This window comes from Stomoxys calcitrans, chromosome 5 (genome assembly GCF_963082655.1).
Source record: "Stomoxys calcitrans chromosome 5, idStoCalc2.1, whole genome shotgun sequence".
Lineage (NCBI taxonomy): Eukaryota > Metazoa > Arthropoda > Insecta > Diptera > Muscidae > Stomoxys > Stomoxys calcitrans.
Window position 1 is genome coordinate 35,361,728 of NC_081556.1, and position 24,047 is coordinate 35,385,774.

The 24,047-nt window shown below is 38.1% G+C and overlaps 1 protein-coding gene across 1 annotated transcript in view; it reads right to left on the reverse strand.

The window, feature by feature from the left end:
* The window catches only part of LOC106089286 (uncharacterized), a 39,451-nt gene extending 15,404 nt beyond the window's left edge, over nucleotides 1-24,047 (reverse strand). The window contains exons 1-8 of the mRNA XM_059369727.1: nucleotides 23,750-24,047; nucleotides 5,537-5,640; nucleotides 5,193-5,472; nucleotides 5,053-5,122; nucleotides 3,329-3,455; nucleotides 3,084-3,266; nucleotides 2,781-3,021; nucleotides 2,306-2,719 (exon numbers count right to left, since the gene is read on the reverse strand). Of these exons, the coding sequence (XP_059225710.1) occupies nucleotides 2,306-2,719; nucleotides 2,781-3,021; nucleotides 3,084-3,266; nucleotides 3,329-3,455; nucleotides 5,053-5,122; nucleotides 5,193-5,472; nucleotides 5,537-5,640; nucleotides 23,750-23,903 (1,573 nt within the window). The 5' untranslated portion in view covers nucleotides 23,904-24,047. The remainder of the gene's footprint in view (nucleotides 1-2,305; nucleotides 2,720-2,780; nucleotides 3,022-3,083; nucleotides 3,267-3,328; nucleotides 3,456-5,052; nucleotides 5,123-5,192; nucleotides 5,473-5,536; nucleotides 5,641-23,749) is intronic.

Sequence of the window (24,047 nt, forward strand, 5' to 3'; positions counted from 1 at the left end):
GCTTTAATCGGCATAAGAGAAGAAATTAAAACTTTGAAAATTATACTCAAGGAACAGCAAAACAGTAATGTTGCATGTGTTCTTCGCAAAAGCGGTATCCCGTTTATTGAAAATGAAAAATTGAGTGAAATTTTTTAAAACATGCAACACAATAAAAACGCCGATGCCAGCTTTTCAATGCATATACAGGCTGCAAAACCAGAACAACAAATTTTAATTCGCCTGATGCAGCTATCATTGTTAAAATGTGTTCCTCATATGATAAGAATTTCTTTCTTAACTCGCTTGCAATAAACAGAACGACGCTGAATTAATCTTTAACGGCCATTAAAGTCTTATTTAAACGAACTGTTTAATACTTCAGGCAGCCATACGATTAAAACGCCAAAAAATTCTACACAGTGCTTTTTTAATGCCCTGAATCGTTTTGTGAAGAAATCTGCTGAAGGACCGTTGATCCATATCGAACCAATGAAGGAATAAAATAATCTTTCCGCCCAAGATGTTGATAATCATAATGAGCCAACAAGCAATGAACATTTAGATATCATATGCAAATGTTTTATATCTATTGTATAATATATACAGTTATGTGCGAAAAAATAGGTGCAGCTGCTAGCTAGACAAATATAAAATGAGAAAAATATCGATGGTTTAGAGTAATTTTTTGATACGATTTTGAAAACGATATCCGTTACGAAAATGTCAATCATATGCTGTTTTTATACCCACCACCGAAGGATTTTGTCATTCCGTTTGCAACGCATCGAAATATCCATTTCCGACCCTATAAAGTATATATATTCTAGATCAGGGTAACAATCCGTCCGTCCGTCTGTCTGTCGAAAGCACGCAAACTTCCGAAGGAGTAAAGCAAGCTGCTTGAAATTTACCGGTCCATGTTTTGATATAGCTGCCATATAAACCGATCTTGGGTCTTGACTTCTTGAGCCTACAGAGTGCGCAATTCTTATCCGATTGGAATGAAATTTTGCACGACGTGTTTTGTTATGATATCCAACAACTGTGCCAAGTATGGTTTAAATCGGTCCATAACCTGATATAGCTGAGCTTCTAGAGGGCGCGATTCCTACCCGATTTGGCTGAAATTTTGCAAGACGTTTTTTATTCTTACTTTCAACAACTGTGTCAAATAAGGTTCATATCGGTTCATAACCTGATGTAGCCGTCGTATAAAGCGATCTGGGATCTTGACTTCTTGACCCTCTAGAGGTCGCAATTATTATCCGATTTGCCTGAAATTTTGTACGACGGATCCTCTCATGACCATCAACATACGTGTTTATTATGGCCTGAATCGGTGTATAGCCTGATACAGCTCCCATAAAAATCCATCTCTCTATTTTACTTCTTGAGCCCCCACAGGGCGCAATTCTTATTCGAATTAAATTATATGTTGGAGACCTTTTACACAGGTCTCCAACATATAATTTAATTGTGGCCCAAACCGGACCATATATTGATATCGCTCTAATAGCAGAGCAAATCTTTCCTTATATCCTGGTTTGCCTAAGAAGAGATGCCGGGAAAAGAACTCGACAAATGCGATCCATGGTGGAGGGTATATAAGATTCGGCCCGGCCGATTTTAGCACGCTTTTACTTGTTTGTTTTTAGATCGCACAACAAGCCGATTACTGGCTTAGTTGTATGTCTATAGTGGCACGGGGAAGATTAATATATGTACCCTCTTTTCAACCTAGCCTAACCTAACCTAGGGCGCTGGGCCATAACGGAGTGAGAGAACCACATAGGCCCTGGTTGACCTAGGAAAAAGTTACAAAAGACTCTTTAGTAAGGCGAAAGCCACATGAGCACCATCTGACTAGGGCATCAATATTTGACTGAGTTAAGAAAATAAAAGTGGAAGCTGGAAAAAGCCCCGAATATATCCAGAATAAAATTCCTCAGCTCCGCGAAAGATACATCCGAGGCACTTAGCCAATGAAAGATCTTATCCCCAACAACTATCACACAATTTTTACTTCTCAAACCTTTCGATGACGATATTTATATCCGATTGGGAAAACGTTAAGAATATTAAGACGGCATATCAAATTGGTCCATAGCTTGATATGTTTCCCCCTGTCAGCCAATTTTACTGCTTGACACACTAAAGGGCTTAAAACATCATCTACATACCTACCATTAGGAATATATGCCAAAAATTCAAAAAAATCATATTTTTTAAATAATTATATCTCAAACAAGTTTATAAGCTAACAACATAAAACAAAACTGCTGACACTTAAAAAAAGTTTTAACATCTCATGCTACTCTATTCTATTTTCGCTCTCTCATGCGTACCATAATGCCATTATCAGACTTCAGAGTTAATACCATGGCCAATTTAGGATCATACTTGTGTAACTCAGGATTTTTCTCTCTATATGGCCCAAAGTAGTTGCTGACATAACCATCTTTGGATTCCAATTCATCGACTGCGGGCAAAACTTCAAAATAACGAACAATTTTCGAAATAACTGTCTTAATTTCAAGCATGGCAAATTTTTGGCCAATACAATTGCGAGGTCCAGCACTAAAGGGCACATAATCGAAGGGATTATGATCATCACCACGATGGATGGATTCAAATCTCTCGGGATTAAAGCGATAAGGATCGGGGAAGGTTTTTTCATTGTAACCCAGGGCCATGATGAAAATGACAATTGAAGTCTCCTTGGGTAGGATTTTTCCATCTAAATTAATATAAAACAAAAATAATTTCTATTTTTTTCAAGTTCCAAAAACAATACTTACTCATATTGTACTCCTTATCGGTATCCCTACCAATCATGGGTACACTAGGATATAGTCTTAAGATTTCTTTAATAACCAAATCCAAATATTTCATTTCAGTCAATTCTTGGTAGGTGGCACTTCGTTTCAAATTACCGCCCATTACACGCTGTTGTTCCTCATAGACTTTTTTCTGCACACCCAAATGTCTAGATAGCAGGAAGATACTAAAGGCCAAGGCTGAGGTGGTAGTATCATGACCCTTGAGAGATATAAGCAAAAACAATTAAATCCATTATTGCACTTTTTTATAGCTACACTTACCTCAAACATAAATGTGGATACCTCCTCATATAATTCTTGCACTGTTAATGGTCTGCCATCGACAGTTGATGACAGTAAAGTATCCAAAAAAGCCAATTTTCGTTTGCTAAATTCATCTTCAGTCTTGGCATTGCCTTTTTCCAATTCTTCCTTCTTGCGAAGAGCGATTCTCTTTTCAATGACCTTAAATTATTTCAAATGTTAAGGAAATTATCTACGAAATGAATTTTTATTCCATGACTTACATCATATGTGAAATCCTTAAGGACCTTCAGGGCCTTACAATAATCCTGATAGTCGGGGAAGAATTGATAAGTTGCCTTTTTGCGTTTTAAGGGATTGAAGGCACGCATATTTACATTACAGCACATACTAAAATTCAAAAAAACAAAAAAACAAAAATAAAAACAAATAAGAGCGTGCTAAGTTCGGCCCGTCCGAATCTTATATACCCTCCACCATGGATCGCTACGGCTCTATAAGTCATAACAAAACACCTCATGCAAAATTTCAGCCAAATCGGATGAGAATTGTGCGCTCTATTGGCCCAAGAAGTCATGATCCAAGATCGGTGTATATGACAAATATACCAGATAATGAACCGATTTGAATCATACTTAACACAGTCAAATCGGACAAGAATTGTGCCTTCTAGAGGTTCAAGAAGTCAAGATCCAAGATCGGTTTATATGGAAGCTATATCAAAACATGGTCCGATTTGAACCATACTTGGCGCAGGTATTGGAAGTGATACCAAAACACCAGGTGCAAAACTTCAGTCAAATCGGACTAGAATTGCGCCCTCTAGATGCTAAAGAAGTCAAGACCCAAGATCGGTTTATATGACAGCTATATCAAAACATGGACCGATTTGGGCCATTTGCAATCCCAACCCACCTACTCTAATAGAAAATATTTGTGCAAAATTTTAAGCGGCTAGCTTTATTCCTTCAAAAGTTAGCGTGCTTTCGACAGACAGGCGGACGAACGGACGGACGGACATGGCTAGATCGACTAAAAATGACATGGCGATCAAGAATATATATACTTTATGGGGTCTCAGACGCATATTTCGAGGTTTTACAAACAGAATGACGAACTTTGTATACCCCCATCTTATGGTGGAGGGTATAAAAAACAAAAATGGTACAGTGCCGTCACCCACCCTATATGTAGTCAATACCACTATATGAACGCTATTTATGAATCTTTTTTATGAACGCTATTTATGTAACTTTCGGAAGAGGTTTCAGATAGCTCATATGATAATCCGTACCGAACTCCTAGCAAATCGGTTGAAAATTTTAAAAGCTACGGCTCCATAAGTGTGAATAGGGAGTTGTATATTAGAGTGACCCTTTTTATACCCACAACAGAAGGATATAGCCCATATGTTTTTGGGGAGAAGCGGCCCCCAAACACTTGGTCCCATATTTTGATATCAGATTCGAGTTCTACACTCAAATACCTTTTATTTAATCCCCATATTCCCATGGTCAGTAAATAAGTTCTGCTTGGGGGTGTTTTGGGAAAGTGGTAGACTCCCAGAAACGTGGTCCCACATTTGGATATCAGATTCGTATTCTACTCGCAAATATCTTTCATTTGAGTCCCATTTTTCCGTGGTCGGTAAATATGTTCGATTTAGGCGTGTTTTGGGGGTTGGGGTGGTCCCTCTAACACTTGGTCCGACAATTGGATATCAGTTACGTTTTCTAATCTTAAATAACTTCCATTTGAGTCCCATATTGCGTGATTGGTGTATATATATATTTGGTAGATTTTGGGGTGGGGCTGCCCCCCTAGGTACTCCATCCGAAATTTGAATACAAAATTTTTGTTTCGCTTAAATCGCACCACCCATCTCCGAGATCTGGCGTTTCTGAATATTAGGGTAAGGGGGAGGGTCCGCTCCCCCTGCAGTTATCAAAAAATGTAGTACCCTATTTGAGCCTCATCATAAACTTACTATTCCAAGGCACTGGCAAATTCTGAATTAGGATTGTCCATAGCATTGATGGGTACACCCATGGCAGTATCTAGAAAAAAAACCAAAAAGAGTAAACAACAAGAACCTCTCGTAAACCTCTCACAACAACAACTACATACCACAAATAACATCCAGCGTCAAAAAGTTAACCATATGTTGAACATCAAATATCGTATCACCCTTAGAGGCATCACGTAATTTCCCTATGAATTTTGTTGAATTGTCATTCATGACCTCATGGAAATCTTGCAAAATTTTAAAATGGAATGAAGGAGTGATCATTTTACGATGTTTGTGCCACTTTGAGCCTTTACTGGTGAGAAGACCTTGGCCCAGCCAAGGATGCATCATATCGTAGACATCCGATTTTGCAATTAAAGTGTTGCTGGATAAAATGAACTGTAAGTGGTTAAAACATATCATGATAGAATGTCTTCATGGTGTTATTTTAGAGAATAGTTACCTCCACATCCTTTGGATCTGAAATGACCATGTTTAAATAGTATCCAATCCAGACTCTGAAATTTCCATATTTGTATATGTTATCAAATAAGAAATGAATGACAGCTGCAAAGATTCAAAAGATACAAAAAGGTGTTAAATGAAAGAAAATGATTTTTGAAGAACTATTTTAAAAATTTGTTGTAAAATATTACCAACGCACTATGGCGCAGTTTGAGGAAACAGGTGGGAAAAATCAAAATTTTCATGTGCGCTTACGAAATTTGGAAGACCCTATGCTATGTAAAACATTCCAACGATATCAAAAAAACATTCCCACAAAAATGTCAGATTTTTTGTTTACGATAGGAAACCTAGAAGGAAGGGAAGAGGTTTCCGATCGGATACCTGAGATGAACCTTGAAGTCGAGTGCAAGGCACTGCTGCCATCGGCACAGTCTTGGATTGAAAGAATGGATTACACAGAGGGATCAAAGCTAGAGGACAGAGTGGGTCTGGGGTTTACATTGAGAACCCAGGGACTGAAATCTGTTTTAGACTGCCTGACCATAATACGGTCCTGCAGGCGGAGATCCGGGCGTAGATCACGGTGTAAAGTGTGAACATCTTTACCGACAGTCAAATTACCATAAGGGCAATAACAACCAGGACGGTAAGGTCACGAATAGTCTCACAGTGTAAGAAGGAGATTAACGCCTTCTCTGAGGATGCCAAAATCCGTATCGTTTGGGCGCCGGGCCATAACAGAGTAAGACGAGATGAATAGGCAGACGATTTGGCGGCGAAGGCCCGAGGACTGCCGTCAATAAACTTGGTTAACCCGAAGCCATTCGGGTCGACGCAGTCCGAGTTAAGGGAGTGGGCGACGAATGCGCATGCAACATTGTGGAATAGCGAAACGGTCGGTAGGACAGCGAAAATCCTCTGGGGGGATCCAGATCGTGAGAAGACGACGTTATTACTGAAAGGAAGCAAGAAGGAGCTCAGTATAGCTATTGGTATCATAACGGGACACATAGGACTACGAGCTCACTTATGTAAAATCGGTGCGGCGAGTAATAGCATGTGTAGGGCATGCGGGGAAGCTGATGAGACATTGGAGCATTTATTTGTCATTGCCCGGCTTTCGCGTCTAACGGATACCGGTACTAAGGTGGAGACACAATACCAGACATGAACCAACTTAGGGGAGTGGTACTGAAAGCAATTAAGAATTTTGTAAGTAGCACGGAATTCCTCACTTAAAATGTTCTTCTTAGAGGTTACTTTATAGTTTTTAGAGCTCAGAACAAGCCGATTACTGGCTTAGGTGCATATCCATAGTGGCATGGGGCGGATTAATATCTGCAACCTCTTTTCAACCTAACCTAGGTATTTTAGTCCGATTTCAAGTGTTATATCTCGAAAACTAGCTAAGGGATTGTCATTTTTTATTTTCTGTATGGAGGTATATAAAGGGTGATTTTTTTGAGGTTAGGATTTTCATGCATTAGTATTTGACAGATCACGTGGGATTTCAGACATGGTGTCAAAGAGAAAGATGCTCAGTATGCTTTGACATTTCATCATGAATAGACTTACTAACGAGCAACGCTTGCAAATCATTGAATTTTATTACCAAAATCAGTGTTCGGTTCGAAATGTGTTCAAATTTTGACAAATTTTGTTCAGCGATGAGGCTCATTTCTGGTTGAATGGCTACGTAAATAAGCAAAATTGCCGCATTTGGAGTGAAGAGCAACCAGAAGCCGTTCAAGAACTGCCCATGCATCCCGAAAAATGCACTGTTTGGTGTGGTTTGTACGCTGGTGGAATCATTGGACCGTATTTTTTCAAAGATGCTGTTGGACGCAACGTTACGGTGAATGAACACATTTCGAACCGAACACTGATTTTGGTAATAAAATTCAATGATTTGCAAGCGTTGCTCGTTAGTAAGTCTATTCATGATGAAATGTCAAAGCATACTGAGCATATTTCTCTTTGACACCATGTCTGAAATCCCACGTGATCTGTCAAATACTAATGCATGAAAATCCTAACCTCAAAAAAATCACCCTTTACTTAAAAAGTGTAGAATTATCAAAAAAAAAGTAAAAAGGCTTTAAGTTCGGTCGGGCTGAAAGAGAGATGTCGAAGGACCTAAGTCAACTCACTGTCTCCAATTTCGGCGAAATTGGGTAATAAATGCGTCTTTTATGGACCCAGGACCATAAAATAAGAAATCAATCTATATGGCAGCTATATCCATATCTGAACAGATCTGGAACAAATTAAAGAGGGATGTCGAAGGGCCCACCGAAACTCACTGTCGTCAAATTTCGGCGAAATCAAACGATAGATGTGCCTTTTATGGGCTTAAAACTTTAAATCGGCGGATCGGTTTATATGGCAAAATCTAGTCCGATTTGGGCCAAATTGAAAAAGGATATCGAAGGGCCCAACATAACTCACTGTCCCACATTACGGCGACATCGAACAATTAATGCGCCTTTTATGGACCCAAGACCTTAAATAGAGATATCGGTCTATATGGCAGCTTTATCCACATTTGAACGGATCCGAGCCAAATTGAAGAAGGGTGTCGAAGGGCCCAACATAACTCATTGCTCCAAATTTTGGCAAAATCGGACAATAAATGCGCCTTTTATGGGCCCAAACCCTTAAATCGAGAGATCGGTCTATATGGCAGCCATATCCAAATCTGGACCGATCTGGAAAAAATGCAAAAAGATATCAAGGGGCCTAACACAACTTATTGTTCCAAATTTTGGCAAAATCGGAAAATAAATGCGCCTTTTATGGGCCCAAACCCTTAAATCGAGAGATCGGTCTATATGGCAGCCATATCCAAATCTGGACCGATCTGGACAAAAATGCAAAAAGATATCAAGGGGCCTAACACAACTCACTATTCAAAATTTTGGCAAAATCGGGCAATAAATGCGCCTTTTATGGCCCAAGACCTAAAATCGAGAGATCGGTCTATATGGCAGCTATATCCAAATCTGGACCGATCTGGGCTAAATTGAAGAACGATGCCGAAGGGCCTAACACAACTAACTATCCCAAATTTCAGCAAAATCGGATAATAAATATGGCTTTTATGGGCCTAAGATCCTAAATCGGCGGATCGGTCTATATACGGGCTATATTAAGATAAAGTCCGATATAACCCATATTCGACCTTAACCTGCTTATGGGCAAAAAGCAGAATCTGTGCAAAGTTTCAGCTCAATATCTCTATTTTTAAAGACTGTAGCGTGATTTCAGCAGACAGACGGACGGACATAGCTAGATCGTCTTAGATTTTTACGCTGATCAAGAATATATACTTTATAGGGTCGGAAATGGATATGTCGATATGTTGCAAACGGAATGACAAAATGAATATACCCCCATCCTTGGGTGGTGGGTATAAAAATTATAGTTTAGAAATGATAAGTATTTTAGTCATAGATTCATATACAAATTCTGACGAGGTTAGGTTGAAAAGAGGGTGCAGATATTAATCCGCCCCATGTCATTATGGACATACATCTAAGCCAGTAATCAGCTTCTTGTGCGATCTAATTCTGATGAAAATTAAAAAAAAAAATTTATTTTTATATTTTTTAGCTATTAATTTTAAAACATTAAAGTTTTGAAATATGGGGGAAAAATATATAACTTGTAAAATATTTCTTTAATCCTCCTACCATTTTTACCATTTTTACCATTTTCCACAAATTCTGATTTTGATAAGCTATAACTTAGCATCTACAAGGCTTAGCTCCCTTTTTAAACATTAATTTCATAGCCTGAACAGTTATCTTTCATATGCCGTTTAAATCATTCAGTTACCTTAAATGGTTCAAAAGATATGATTTTTGCCACGAAAAAACCCAAATTGCGAAAATTGTTCACCTTTAGATTAAGTATTCCCAGATATTTATATACATTTTTTAAATGTGGCATCTCTTTCTGGTCTTCATAGGTTTCATACAAGTCCTATGTAACATGTTAGTTTCCGCATGTTGGAGTATGACTTGCAGTGATGTTCCTCAAGCGTGGCAGAAAGTTTGTTACTTTTTATTACGTCAGTTGTAATAGAAACAAAATAAAACCAGTTTTTTTTTACACAAAAGTAGGTCACCTCGTCGCATCGCTTGTTTTGTGTTTTGTTCTTGACAATAGATGCATGTCATCTCACTCGAGGTGCCGTGCAACATAGATGATAACATTTATTTATGGAACCAAGCTACGTTTCTAGTTGAGCTAGAGAACAATAAGAAAGCGTCTGAATTTATGTGAACGCCTACGAGTAAATAAGTCACGGTAGATATAATAACACTTGGAACAGACGAAAAAGGGTCGAATATAATTATACTGGTGTTTATTTGGATATACATGCCTATATAGATCTCCCCATTAAAAGTGTAAGACCTATTTCAACCATATTTTTACCCACTTTTGCTGATATTTGCACAGTGGGTTGAATTAGGCTCCCCAATATCCATATCAAGTATATTCCAAAACGGACTATCTATAGATATATTGTAGTTGGCTTATATACCGATCTCCCGATTTAAGGTCGTGGGGCCATCAAATGCGAATTTATTATCCGATTTCGCTGATATTTGATAAATACAGGTTTGTTATAGACTTCGACATCCATATTCAATGTGGTCCAGATCGGTCTATATTTGAGCATAGCTACCAAATACATCGCTCTCACGATTTAAGATCTTTTGGACATAAAAGCCACATTGATTACCCGATTTCCCTGAAATTTGGTACATAGAGTTGTGTTAGACCTCCTGACATCCTTGTTCAATACGGCCGAGATCAGTCCAGATTTAAGGCCTTGAGCTCATTAAAGGTACATATATTATCCAATTTCGCTAGAAATTTGGGACAGTAAGTTGTGTTAAGCCACTTGATATCCTTCTTCTAACAGTTCAGATTGGTTCAGATTTAGTTATTTCTGCCATATAGACCGATCTCTCGGTTTCAGGTTTCGGGCCCATAAAAAGCACACTTACTGTCCGGTTTCGCTTAAATTTGAGACAGTAAGTTATGTAAGGCTCCTCGACATCCTTGTTAAATTGAATTTAGTTTTCAGATCGGTCCAGATTTGGGTATAGTTGTCATATAGGCCGATTTCTCGATTTATAGTCTTGGGTCCATAACAGGTGTATTTATCGTCCGATTTAACTGAAATTTGATATAGCGGTTTTTGTGTTAGGCTCCTCAACATTCCTGTTCGATACTGTCCAGATCGGTTCCCATTTGGATATACATGCCATATATACCAATCCCCAGATTTAAGGTTTTGGGACCGTAAAAGGTAATTCACCTTTAACCGATTTCGCCGAAATTTAGCAAAATGAGTTCGACGCTTCAACATTCGTACCGAGTATGTTCAAGATCAGGCTATATTTGGATATAGCTTCCATATATACGATCTTCCGATTTAATTTCTTAGGACAATAAAAACACGTTTATAACTCGGTTTCAATGAAATTTGACACAGTGCCTGTGCTATGCTCTGAGATATTCGTTTTCAATATGGTTGAGATCGACAGCTATATCCAATAAAGGAACAGATGTCTTTGGCCCTAAAAAGGTGAATTATTTAACCTTTCCTGAATATGGTGTAGATCGGACTATATTTAGACCTGCTTTTTGGTTTAAAAATTATGAATTTTTCATAAAAATGGAATGAATTTTCATAATAATGGAATGTTCATGGGAAAATTTGCATTTGCATATATACATATATATCGCCCGATTCTCACTCCTAGAGGCTTAAATGGTGCAGGACGTGTTTTCTTATGACTTCCAACAAACTGTGCTAAGTATGGTCAAAATCAGTTCATAACCTTATATAGCTAGCACATAAACCGACCTGGGATCTTGACTTCTTGAGCCTGTAGAGGGCGTTGTTATTATCCGATTTGGCTGAAATTTTGCACGAAGTGTTTGGTTTTGACGTCCAACATCGTAGTAAGTAAGGTCTAAATCGGTTCATAACCTGATATAGCTCTAGAGGGCGCAATTTTTGTCCAATTTCAAAATACGTGCCAAAAACGGCTGAATCGGTCTATAAAATGATATAGTTCCCATACAAACCAATCTCCCGATTTTATTGCTTGAGTCCTTATAGGGCGTAATTCTTATAAAAATTGGCTGAAATTTTTCACAATGACTTCTACTATAGCCTCCAACATTCAGACCAAGTATGGTCTGAATCGGACCATATCATGATACATCATAGCATAGCAATTCCTATCCATTATCCTTTGTTTGCATTTAAAGAGATGTAGGGCAAAGAACTTGATAAATGTAGTACATGGTGGAGGGTATATAAGATTCAGCCCACCTGAACTTGGAACGCTTTTGTTTATTTTCCAAATATCTATCACTGAGCAAAGCTCTTTACAATTCATGTTATCAATGATTCAACACATTCAGCTTCACATATGTTTACACCAGCCTTACTAACAACGATGAGGTCAAGAAACTTATCACGTTTTCTGGCATTTCCCAACAAACATGTTTGAAACGAACATGTTGGATTGTCTAGCACGAAACCAAAATAACAAAAACCAAACACACATGCCGGCATGCCCATTTGTTGACAAATATTCTGAATTCGTAGCGTTTGTTGGTTGTTGTTGTTTTAAACCTGTTGATGATTTTGATATTCATAAAAAAAATGAAAGACTAATTAATATACAAAGTCTGTTTGTGCTTTGGCCGAGCGAACGAAAACAAGCTGGTAACAAACACACTTTTATAGCTGAATATGTATAAAATTTAAATAGTCTCTTACTGAGAATTAAATTAACCATGAATCGGTGGCATTATACATGGAGTTTGGACTGCACTATGACTGATAAAAACTGTGTTAACTTAAGTGCTTTAACTATTTTGACAAGTAAGAAAAAGTATAAATGTGCATAATAGGGTGAATTGAAATAAATGAATTTCTATACCATTAATATTGCCATGGGATGCGCGTATACCATAGAGTAGGTGGTATATCCGTCACACTAGAAAAGACAGCCTCATGATATTTGTTTTTATTGACAGCTCATTATATCGCTTATAAGTCGCCAAAAGCATTTGAAAATTTGCCTCTGAATATTCCCTTAAGAATCAGGGGCAAACTTCTCACATAACAATGAGCGCTGTCCGATTCAAGTTTAAGGTCAGTGATAGAGATGTACTTTAACGGCGAACAGTGGGAGAAAATCGAAAAAAAGAAAAAAACAGTAAGGAAAGGCAAAAGTCGGGCGGTGCCGAATTACCCAAAATCTGATGAAAATATATATGGGAGCTATATTTAAATCCGAACCGATTTCGAGCAAACTTCTCAGAAATTGTGGTAGTCATCGAGGAAAGCGTAGTGCAAAATGTTGGCAAAATTGGTCAATTCCGCGCTTGCACCTTACACCTACCCTTTAGGTACAAAGTGGGAGCTATATCTAATTCCGAACTAATTTTGATGGTGATGTTTTAGATGAGTTATAAAAAATTCCCTATGAAATTTCGAGCAAATATATTCAAACTGTAAAAACTACGGTTGACAAATGACAACATTATTAAAAATTACCCAAAATCTGATGAAAATATATTTGGGGGTATATTTAAATCCGAACCGATTTCGAGCAAACTTCTCAGAAATTGTGGTAGTCATCGAAGAAAGCGTTGTGCAAAATTTTTGGGAAAATTAGTCAATAATGCGCTTGCAACATGTAAGGTTGAAAAGAGGGTGAGGATATTAATCCACCCCATGCCACTATAGACTATAGACATACACCTACGCCAGTATCCGTCTTGTTGTGCGCTCTAAACACTAAAAAGTAATCTCGAAAAAGAAAATCTAAGTTAGGAATTCCGTACTACTTACAAAATCCTTAACTGTTTTCCATACCACTCCCCTAAGTTGGTTCAGATCGGGTGTTGTGTCCCCACCTAAGTACCGGTGTCTTTTAGCTGCGAAAGCCGGCAATGACTTAGGAAATGCTTCAACGTCTTATCAATCATCTGCTCACTTGCCGCAAAGATTTTGCATAAGTTAGCTCGCAGTCCTATATGTCCCGTTAGGATACCGAAATCTACTGACCTCCTTTTACTTCCTTTCAGAAGATGCTGCCAAAATGTTGTAAAGGTACTCATTTTGCCTCACCCGTGATGCTTTAAACATATTCCGTAAACTATACTTTTTTATAGAATTTGTTAAGAGACTCTTATGGTTCTTCAGAGAGTTCTCCAATGGGCAGCGACTGATAGTCAATTATATATTTGCCATGTGCCAATATTTTATGGACTACTGAGGCCAATTTCTTCTGTGGATACTTTTCCGCTAAAAGTGTTGCTGTTTTTGATGCATATTCTCCATATTTTGTAGAATTGATGTTTTCCTTGCAGTTTAAGACATTTAAAAATAGTTCTAATCTGTATACGATTTGATTGTCAGTTCCAGTGATTCTAGTTACTGCCTCATCATTTTCACAAAAATTCCTAGAAGTGTTTTCATCGTTTGAGTTTCCATATCCATACTTGGGATAGTCTACTTTTAGTCCAAGTTGCTTAAAAAAATCATGCGGTATTTGCTTCTTTCTGATATTTTCCTTATCCTTAGCTGATGAATTTTCATCGAAGTGTTCTTCCTTTTGTGGTAGGGTATACGCCAATTTTAGCAAGAACTCCAAGAACCGTATCCTCGCATGCAAAGGTGACATTTCATATTCGTGGTTCTCCTTGTTTGAAGAATAGTTCAATTTACCGAAGTTCTTCTGACTCTTTTTACAAATTGGAAATAACAATGATTGTTGTTCCTGTCAGTTCGTTTACTACTTTTCCGTCATCCATGCTCAGATAGAAGTCGTAGCTGCATTCAATATATTTCCTTTCTCCAATGTTCAACACTGTGGGCTTAATCTTGCTTATTTGTTGTTCAATATGTTGTTGTTGTGGTTGTAGCCACATGTTCATGTGGAGGTTGCGATTCTCGTCAAGCTCCTGTGTGACCAAGCTCGTTCCGGTCCAAAGGATCGATCGCCGCGGGAACAAGGTGGCCATAGGTTATTTAAAATCGCCAATAACTCGCCTTTTCATATCGAGCATCATATGCACTCAGTATTTGTGCAAGAGCCGGTGCCACCCGGCCTCTCACTGAGACTCTCTGCTCGATACCGCTGATTGTATGCGACTGCCGTTGCAGCTACTCCGTATGGAGCTCGCAGCTTAGCTTCTCGTGACTGCAATGAACACCACATAGATCCGACCTCACTGTTCCAGCCCGAGTGGTGCTTACAGCTATCCTTCACCATTGCATTTTCAGATTCCTTTACAAATTGCAACATTATTGGTCGGCAAAAATGTACTGATGAAGGACGTGGATTTTTTCAGTGAAGGGAAACGTCAGATACTAGCTGCAAAGGAACAACAGATGCCATAAACATATTTGCGTCCGATATTGTTTCATCGGAAGATATACTTTACTTATAAATGTTTTGTCCTGATGGATCATCAGGACCAATTTACTGATCAATGTAAGTTTTTTGGGAAGAATCGTCACCTAATTTTCAGGAAGACTCTCCAGCAGCCACTTTGAAGTATGGTTCATAAGATCTTACAGGCTGGTTTTCGCAGACTTCCGTAAATTCCGTATGCAATGGTAGTGAATACAATTTGCCTATGCCTATATGTGTGTAAAATGACAACCCCGTGTTGGATTAACGATGTCCTTCGTATGTCAAATTTGTCTTTGTGAAGTTCTAGGTCCATAAACAAGGCCAAGGTTTCCTCCAAAGTATAATTTTTTAATGTGAGTGTTTGGAGGCGTGGGAATTCTTTCCATAATCCTTTTTAAACGCTTTGGGCTTACATCAGCAACAGATTTTGTAGTCTGCGATCTAACTTTTTGTTTGTCCTTTGTATAATTGCGATCAAATAAGTTTGGATGGAGATCCCTTTTTTTATTTTTTTTGATAATTCTAAACTTATTAAATATATACTTTCATATACAAAATAAAAAATGGCAATCCCTTAGCTAGCTTTCGAGATATAACACCTGAAATTGGACCAAAAAACTTAAAAATTTTGCTTTTTTTTGAAATAAAAAAAAAGATTAAATTTGAACGGCCATATCTCCTAAACAAAAAATCTGACATTTTTGTAGGTAGCATTTTTGAAATCATTGCAATGTTTTACTTAATATAGGTTCTTTCAAAATTTCGTAGGCGCACATGAAAATTTTGATTTTTGCCACCTGTTTCCTCAATCTGAGCCATAGTGCGTCGTAGAGTACACATTTTCATTTGTTTCGGCTATATTTCTCTTATTAGTCCAATCAAGGGTTAAGTGATATGAATGATGATGGCTACCTACGTTATGATTATGTCACAGCCATATACATTTGGTAACAATATTATTTTTGGAACATTTTCATTAAACACCTTTTATTGCACTATACACATACATTAGCTATATTAGGTTGGATCGAAGTACCATACAAATTCCCAAACAAACTATCTAAACAGTGTTCTTTAGTAAGACAAACAAAGACCACTTAGTCTAGTTAAAATGTGGCAATGATCACGAAAGTTAAAGCGTAGTTCCAGAAACCGAGTAAAAAAACCTGTCAGTAGTCACAAATTTAAATGATATTCAAGCAATTAAAGTGCATTACCGCAAAGCAATGACAAATATTAACTTAAGTGAGATTTTATTTAAGTGATTAAAGATATTACTTTAACGATTCGAGCTGTTTTAACAGACAGCAGCGTTAAATACATCAACACAGTTTTATGGTTTATTAATGCAAAACAAAACAATGCAAAACCTGTTCCAAAAACCTGAATCACTATTGAGAACATATGAGCAAGCAAAAACGCATCAAGCTAGATTGTCCCGAACTTTTAATACCTACAACCATGCATACATTCACATTGCTCCAACAAAAAAATAAACAGCCTGATGACTCGAATCTTTACTAGTAACATTGTATTAAGTTCGATCGTGCCGAAATTTGGAACCTACCACCATGGATATATTTGTCATCGGATTTCATTACAACTCAACTTCTATATCCACAGTAATATCCAAAAATGAGCTGATCTTCATCATATCTGATTCAGCCACCGAGAAGCCCTAAACAAGTCACAGTTTCAGCGAAATCGGGCAATAAATCCGCTTTTCATGTGATCAAGGCCGAAAGATCAGCTTATATAGTAGCCAGATGAGGCGCCAGATAGTTTGCTTCCTTCTGTAGTTACGCTGGAAATATTCCATCAGGTCCCGGTGACATTAATGGTTTGAAGCTCCTCAAGGCTTCTTTGACCATTAATTCTGTAATGATAAGCCTTCGGTCAACCTCATTATTCCCAGATTCTGGTGTCTCCGTGAGGCTCGTCGTATCATGTGGACAATACGTTTCCATCAAAAACCTCTTAATCGGCAGATGGCCAAAAATGTAAATTTTTGTCCATAAACATTCCACTAAGGAACAGGGGCAAACTTCTCACATATCAATGAGTGCAGTCCGATTCAAGTTTAAGCTCAATGATAAGGGGACTCCTTTTTACAGCCGAGTCCGAACGGCGCGCCACAGTGCGACACCCCTTTGGAGAGAAGTTTTACATGGCAAGGTACTTCAAAAATGTTGTCAGCATTAGGAGGGGAAAACCACCGATGAAAATTTTTTCTGATGGAAATGGATATTGCGAGACGGCTGGAACGACGAACTGATCATGAATGTTGAATGGCTTCTCTGCTGGTTGAATGTTGTGAAAGTGTTGAAGAGACATTGGTAGATTCACTTCAGATGAGGACGGAGGGTCAAGAGTAGGTGTAGATGTCAATGCTATTTCAGATGATTAATTTGTATTGCGAGACGATGGACATTTTTCAAACATGTCAAACCAAAGGGTATTGATTGTTGATGTGTTGTTGTGTAGCATACGAAGCTGATTTGCATGCGATTTCATCATCTTGAAATAGGGGAACACCTTTATTTCCACTTTATAGTTGACCAATGTGTCTTGATTATTGCAGGTGCCCAGAAGAATGTGTTGTGTTTGTATACCTTTGGGTAGACTTCAGCTCCGATTGCAAAGCGTCTGGATTTAGCGTTGTATCTCCGATTGTATTGTGCTGCCATCTTATCATTGCGCTGGGATACATCTTCTTTAAGCAAATCTAAATTTATTCCAACTTTCCTACCCAGGAAAAGTTCTGAAGGCGATTTAGCGTTGTATCTCCGATTGTATTGTGCTTCCATCTTATCATGGGGTACGTCTTATTTAGGCTTAAATAGCAAATCTAAATTTATTTCAACTTTCCTCCCCAGGAAAAGTTCCAGGTGTTGTTGTAGCAGTGTGTTGTACACTGAGGCGGCGGTCCTTGCCGATGATGGATTCCATCCGGTCAATCCGGTGCGTGCAACCGTCTGATCTGAGATTGAATTGGTCGGTTGCTCTGAGGAGAAATTTCTCGTATGCCCTTGAGGCCGTTTAGGTGTTTCTTTAAAGCACGTCTAACTGTGTCAACAAAACGCTCATCTTGACCATTTGATTGCGGGTGGAATGGGGCGGTTCGAATATGCTTAATGCCATTTTCACTACAAACAAAACAAAACTACTGTGAAGTAGATTGAGTAGCATTATCACTCACCAATGATCCTGGGAAACCAAATTTGGAAAAATAGTCGGCACTCTATTGTTGATGACGATGTCATCGACTTCATTTGGTAGACTTCAGGGTCTCTTTTGTGGCATCATCGACTTCCAGTTGCATATAAGCATCCGTCAAACCAATTTGGGTGAAAAATTTGCTATCGTTGGAATTTACAAAGAAGTCATTAGGTAACGGCAATGGGTAGGTGTGAGGTTCCATACACTCATTCAATCCAGTGGAATAGTCAACATATATGCGAACTTTGCCGTTTGACCTCTTTACAACAACAATAGGTGCTGCCCATCTGGAGTAACTTACAGGTGTGATGATATTTGACTGCTCCAGACGGTCGAGTTCCTCATCTACTTGTTGTAATGCGGCAAAAACGGGTTGAGATTCTTGTTTGATTTTCAAATTCACTTTGAGTGTTGAACAGTCTCCAGGTTGTGTAGAAAAAATCGATGGGTATTTGCTTTTGATATTTTCTATTTCCGAAGTTGAAAGTGTGTTGCAAATTGTGTCAATAGGCAAGCTCCAGATACCAAGTCTGTCCATTAGGTCAGTACCCATAACGTTCAACTTGTTGTTTGGGATTACAAAAATTATTGCTGAAATTCAAGCTGCTCTTTACGCAGGCCCAAAAAGCGAAATTTTTGTGATGTCTGCACCTGTGTTGAACTGCAAGCGCTGCTTGACGCCATTCCTTTTGACGATGGCGTGCATCCTATTTGCAGCAACATTATTAACTGCAATCATACTTACTTGCGCTTTGCTATGTTCCTCTTTTTGCGTTTCTTGTCGCTGCGGTGGTTTGATTTTGCAGCGAAACAAGAACAGTACTCTACGATGTCACACTGCTCACATACATAAGTGTTTGGTGTAGCTGCAGTTTTTACCGAAATGCATTTCGCCACACTGCCAACATGGACGTCGCGGTTTGTCACTGGGTGCTGCGCTGCTCTGCTTCTTAACTTTGTGGTGCTCGTGATTGCGCTTGACTGCATGGACGACGTTTTGTTCTACCACAGCGGCATCTTTCCTCAAGCTAAGCATACGGTTGACCTCTGACACCAATTTGTCAATGGTAAACGTACCTTAAATGTCTCCTCCAAAATTGTCACAATTTCAGTTTACCATGGCACCATATGTGATAAAATCTATTTGTGTTGTCTTTGCAAATTGGAGACATGCGACCCGTGAACTAAAAAGCGACTCTTTCCTGCCAAACAGTGTTTTGAGAGTGAACACTGTTGTCTCAAAGTTCAAGTCTCGAGGTCCTTTTGGTAGCAAATAGTCGGCATATTTGCCAAAAACCTCCAGGCTCCAGCTTCCGCAACACTTATTTCACTTTTCGGCGTCAGCGAGTTTGTTTCCATCTTAGCCGAATAGGTGATCATAACACACGTAACAACTCGTTCGGTTTGCTTCCGGATTATAGACAAAGGCCTTTGTACACCTGGACAGCGTATCCATAACACCATTACTGCTTGGACTTGCCACTTCGCATGGCTTTGCGACGGTAACTGGCACCAACTGATCCATTCATTATGCTTGTTGCGCCAAAATATTGGGTTGCCCAAAAAGTAATTGCGGATTTTTTAAAAGAAAGTAAATGCATTTTTAAATAAACTTAGAATAAACTTTAATCAAATATACTTTTTTTACACTTTTTTTCTAAAGCAAGCTAAAAGTGACAGCTGATAACTGACAGAAGAAAGAATGCAATTACAGAGTCACAAGCTGTGAAAAAATTTGCCAACGCCGACTATATGAAAAATCCGCAATTACTTTTTGGGCAAACCAATAGTTTGCAACATTTGTTTCTTTTTTTGTTAGTACGTTGTTGTACAATATAAAAAAATATTTCGTTTTTGTATGAGAAAGACATGTCTTTTCTTTCGAGTAAGACCACAAGAGAGTTTTATAAAACGTAATAAAACTATATTTGTTAATATAAAAGAGCTACAAGTCATGGGAGCTTAACAGTTGCACTTGTGCTTAACTTGAACGTAGAATCAGAGTGTCAATAACCTATGGTTATGTTAGTCTTCTGCTTTGGTAACGAACCCACATATGTACAAATGACATGCACCGACGGACTATGTAAACAAATCTAAGATGTGTGTAAGTAGACGATCAATGCGTTTGAACATGTGTGGGTATGCCAAAGCAGCAACAAGACATACATGCAGAATTAGAAATATGTATGTATGTACGCATGTGAATACCTTTCTGCCTGTAAGTCTATTCTAAGTAACAGATCAAAGAATGCTAAAATGTTAACAATTGTTTTATGTGGCAGGGTTGCCATCCACAACAACAAGCAAATGCAGTAAATTGTAATACCCTGTATCACAGAAGTGGTGTAGGGTATAAAAGAACAGAAGACAGATATAACGACGGACGGGTAGACAGATGAAAATAGCTAAATCGAATGAGAAAGTGTTTCTGAGTCGATCGGTTTGCTTGTTGATCATTTAGGTATACAAATATTAAAAACTTGCAGTCGTTTTTTTTTGAGTATGCTCAATTTTCGAACTGTTTGAAAGTCCATACTCAAAAATGTAGTAAGAAACAACTTTAAGTATTTAAATTTTTATACCCTCCACTCTAGGATGGAGTATACTAATTTCGCAATTCTGTTTGTAACTCCTCGAAATATTCGTCTAAGACCCCTCAATATATATATATATTCTTTATCGTCAGACATTTTAAGTCGATTAAGCCATGTCTGTCCGTCTGCATGTCGAAAGCACGCTAACTTTCGAAGGAGTAAAGCTAGCCGCTTGAAATTTTGCACAAACACGTCTTATTAGTGTAGGTTGGTTGGGATTGTAAATGGGCCATATTGGTCCATGTTTTGATATAGCTGTCATATAAACCAATCTTGGATCTTGACTTCTTGAGCGACTAGAGGGCTCAATTCTTATCCGATTTGGCTGAAATTTTGCATTAGGTGTTTCGTTGCAACTATTGTGATAAGTATGGTTGAAATAGCTGCCATAATAACCGATCTCGAATCTTGACTTCTTGAGCCACTAGAGGGAGCAATTCTTATCCGATTAGGCTGAAATTTTGCATGACGTGTATTGCTTCAAATGCAAATTTGCCTATGAACAGTCCACTCAGGAAAGGGCCAAACTTCTCACATATCAATGAGTGCTGTCCGATTCAAGTTTAAACTCAATGATTAGGGACCTCCATTTTATAACCGAGTCCGAACGACGTACCGCAGTGCAACACCTCTTTGGGGAGAAGTTTTTCAATGGTCGTAATACCAAATGGTATAGTACCTCATAAATGTCGCCAGCGTTAGGAGGGGAACCATATAGGGCCATAAAAGGAGACATTCCCCATATAAACCTATATGCCGGTTTGTCTGCATGAGCACATACACTCCTCAAATTTGGTTAAAAATTACCAAGACCAGTAAGCTTACGTTCGACCCCTTCTAATAAAATTCTTATCAAAGTTTTAATAAATGTACATTCTTCATAGCCCGCTATTAATCGGTCATAAATATCACCGTTTAATCTTTCAATAAGGTTTCTCAACCACTACACAAGCTATGTCAATGTGAATTTAGCTGCTAATTGCACTCTTATCAGTTTGAAACAAGTAAAAACGTGCTAAGTTCGGCAGGGCCGAATTTTGGAAACCCACCACCATGGATTTTGATAAGAATTTATACAAAATAAATGTTGTTGAAAGGCATAAATTTATTCTTCATACAAAACTTCTGTCAAAACCATCAAAATTAAAGCTTCTACGAACCGAACAGGGATAATCGAGAAACCGGTTTATATGGGAGCTATTTCAGGTTATAAACTGATTTAGACCGTACTTAGCACAGTTGTTGGAAGTCATAAAAGAACATTATCACAGAACGGCTAGCACTACGCGTTCGACGGCAATCGTGATTTCGACAGACGGACGGACATGGTTAGATCGACTCAGAACGTCGAGACAATCAAGATTATATATACTTTATGGGGTCTTTAACGAATACTTCGAGGTGTTACAAACGGAATGTCTAGATTAGTGTACCCCATCCTATGATGGTGGGTATAAAAACTTCATTGGCCACTGGGGCATTATCTAAGAAACTTTGGATTATTATACCCACCACCATAGAATAAGGGGTATATTCATTTAGTCATTCCGTTTGCAACACACCGAAATATTAATTTCCAACCCTACAAAGTATATATATTTCGGATCGCCGTAAAATTCTAAGACGATTTAACGATGTCCGTATGTGTGTTCGTCTATTTTAATCACTCTACAGCCTTCAAACGTTGAGTTATTGAGTTGAAATTTGGCACAGTTACGCCTTTTTGATGCACGCTGGTTAAGTTCTTGAACGGGACAAATCGGACTATATTTGGATATAGCTGCTTTATGGACCGATCTGCCGATAAATGATCTGAAGCCCATAAATGCTTTATTTTTTATCCGATTTCCCTGAAGTTGGAAACAGTGAGTAGTTTTAGGCCTCCCGACATCTGACCCAAATATGGTTCAGATCGGATTATATTTAGATATAACTGCCATATTTAAAGCCTCCCGACATCCGAACCTATTATGGTTCCGATTGGACTATATTTGGATATAGCTGCCATATAGACCTGTCACCCTATAAAGGATCTGAAGCCCATAATCGATTTATTTTTATCCGATTTCGCTTGAAATTTGATATAGTGAGTATCTTTTGGTCTCCTAATATCCGACCCAAATATATTTCAGATCGTACGATATTTAGTTATAGCTGCCATAGAGATCTGCCGATAAAGGTTCCGAAGCTCATAAAAGCTTAATTTTTTATCCCATTTCGCTGAAATTTGATATAGTGAGTAGTTTTAGGCCTCCCAATATCCAACCCAATTATATTTCAGATCGGAATATATTTAGATATAGCTATTATATAAACCGATCTGTCGGTTAGGGATCTGGCAATCGCTCTACAATTCTAATAAGCCAGTGTGAAACTGAAACTCACCATTCGGTATTTGCACTGCTCTGATACTTTGAAACGCAGAGCATTATATCGTGGTGGTTGTTAACTTATATGAGTTTTTGGTACCTGAATAAAATATGATCGAGACCAGTCCCTATTTAGATATAGCTATGGATATAGTGGTGTAGTTATATCAAAAATAGGATGAATATTATATGCTTGGTGGTGGGTATCCAAAGTTCGGCACTGTCGAACTTAACACGTTTTTTACTTGTTCATAAGTTTTTCTTCTCAAACAACCTTACTCAATATATGATAAGAGGAAAAAAATTATGTCAATTTGCAGTTTTGTTTGAAAGAAAAAAAATTTAAAGCGGAAACTTTTTATTGCAAAAGTTTTTTAAAATGAAAATTAAAAAGCTGCAGATAACCAACCGCTCTTAAAGTTCTGGCAGCCTTTTTATCCAGTTGTCCCAACTTCTTTTATACTTGACCACTTCAATAAACCTCATATAAGCAAATGTTTTTCTCCCTTGATAAATTTCATAATCTCTTCTTGTAAAGAAAAAATGTAAATTATAAATTTACCCATCGGCGTTTTTCCCAGCTGATGGGCATTTCCAATAAAAGGCAGTAGAGGAGGACCCTTGGTGTGAGATATCTGGCTTCGAACTTTTGAATATTTTATTTCCTTTGACACTATCCACAGTATAACCGCGGAGATTATTAACAATAGAAACATGTTTTTTTTTTATAAATCACTCAATTAGCTTATTTTATTCAAATTTTTCTAATAGGAATGCAGTCAAATGTTTGCCGACGACTATCGGTTATTTTGTGTTCGCGTTTTTATTCGCGCCGGTATGTTGTCCACTGTAGAGTTTCG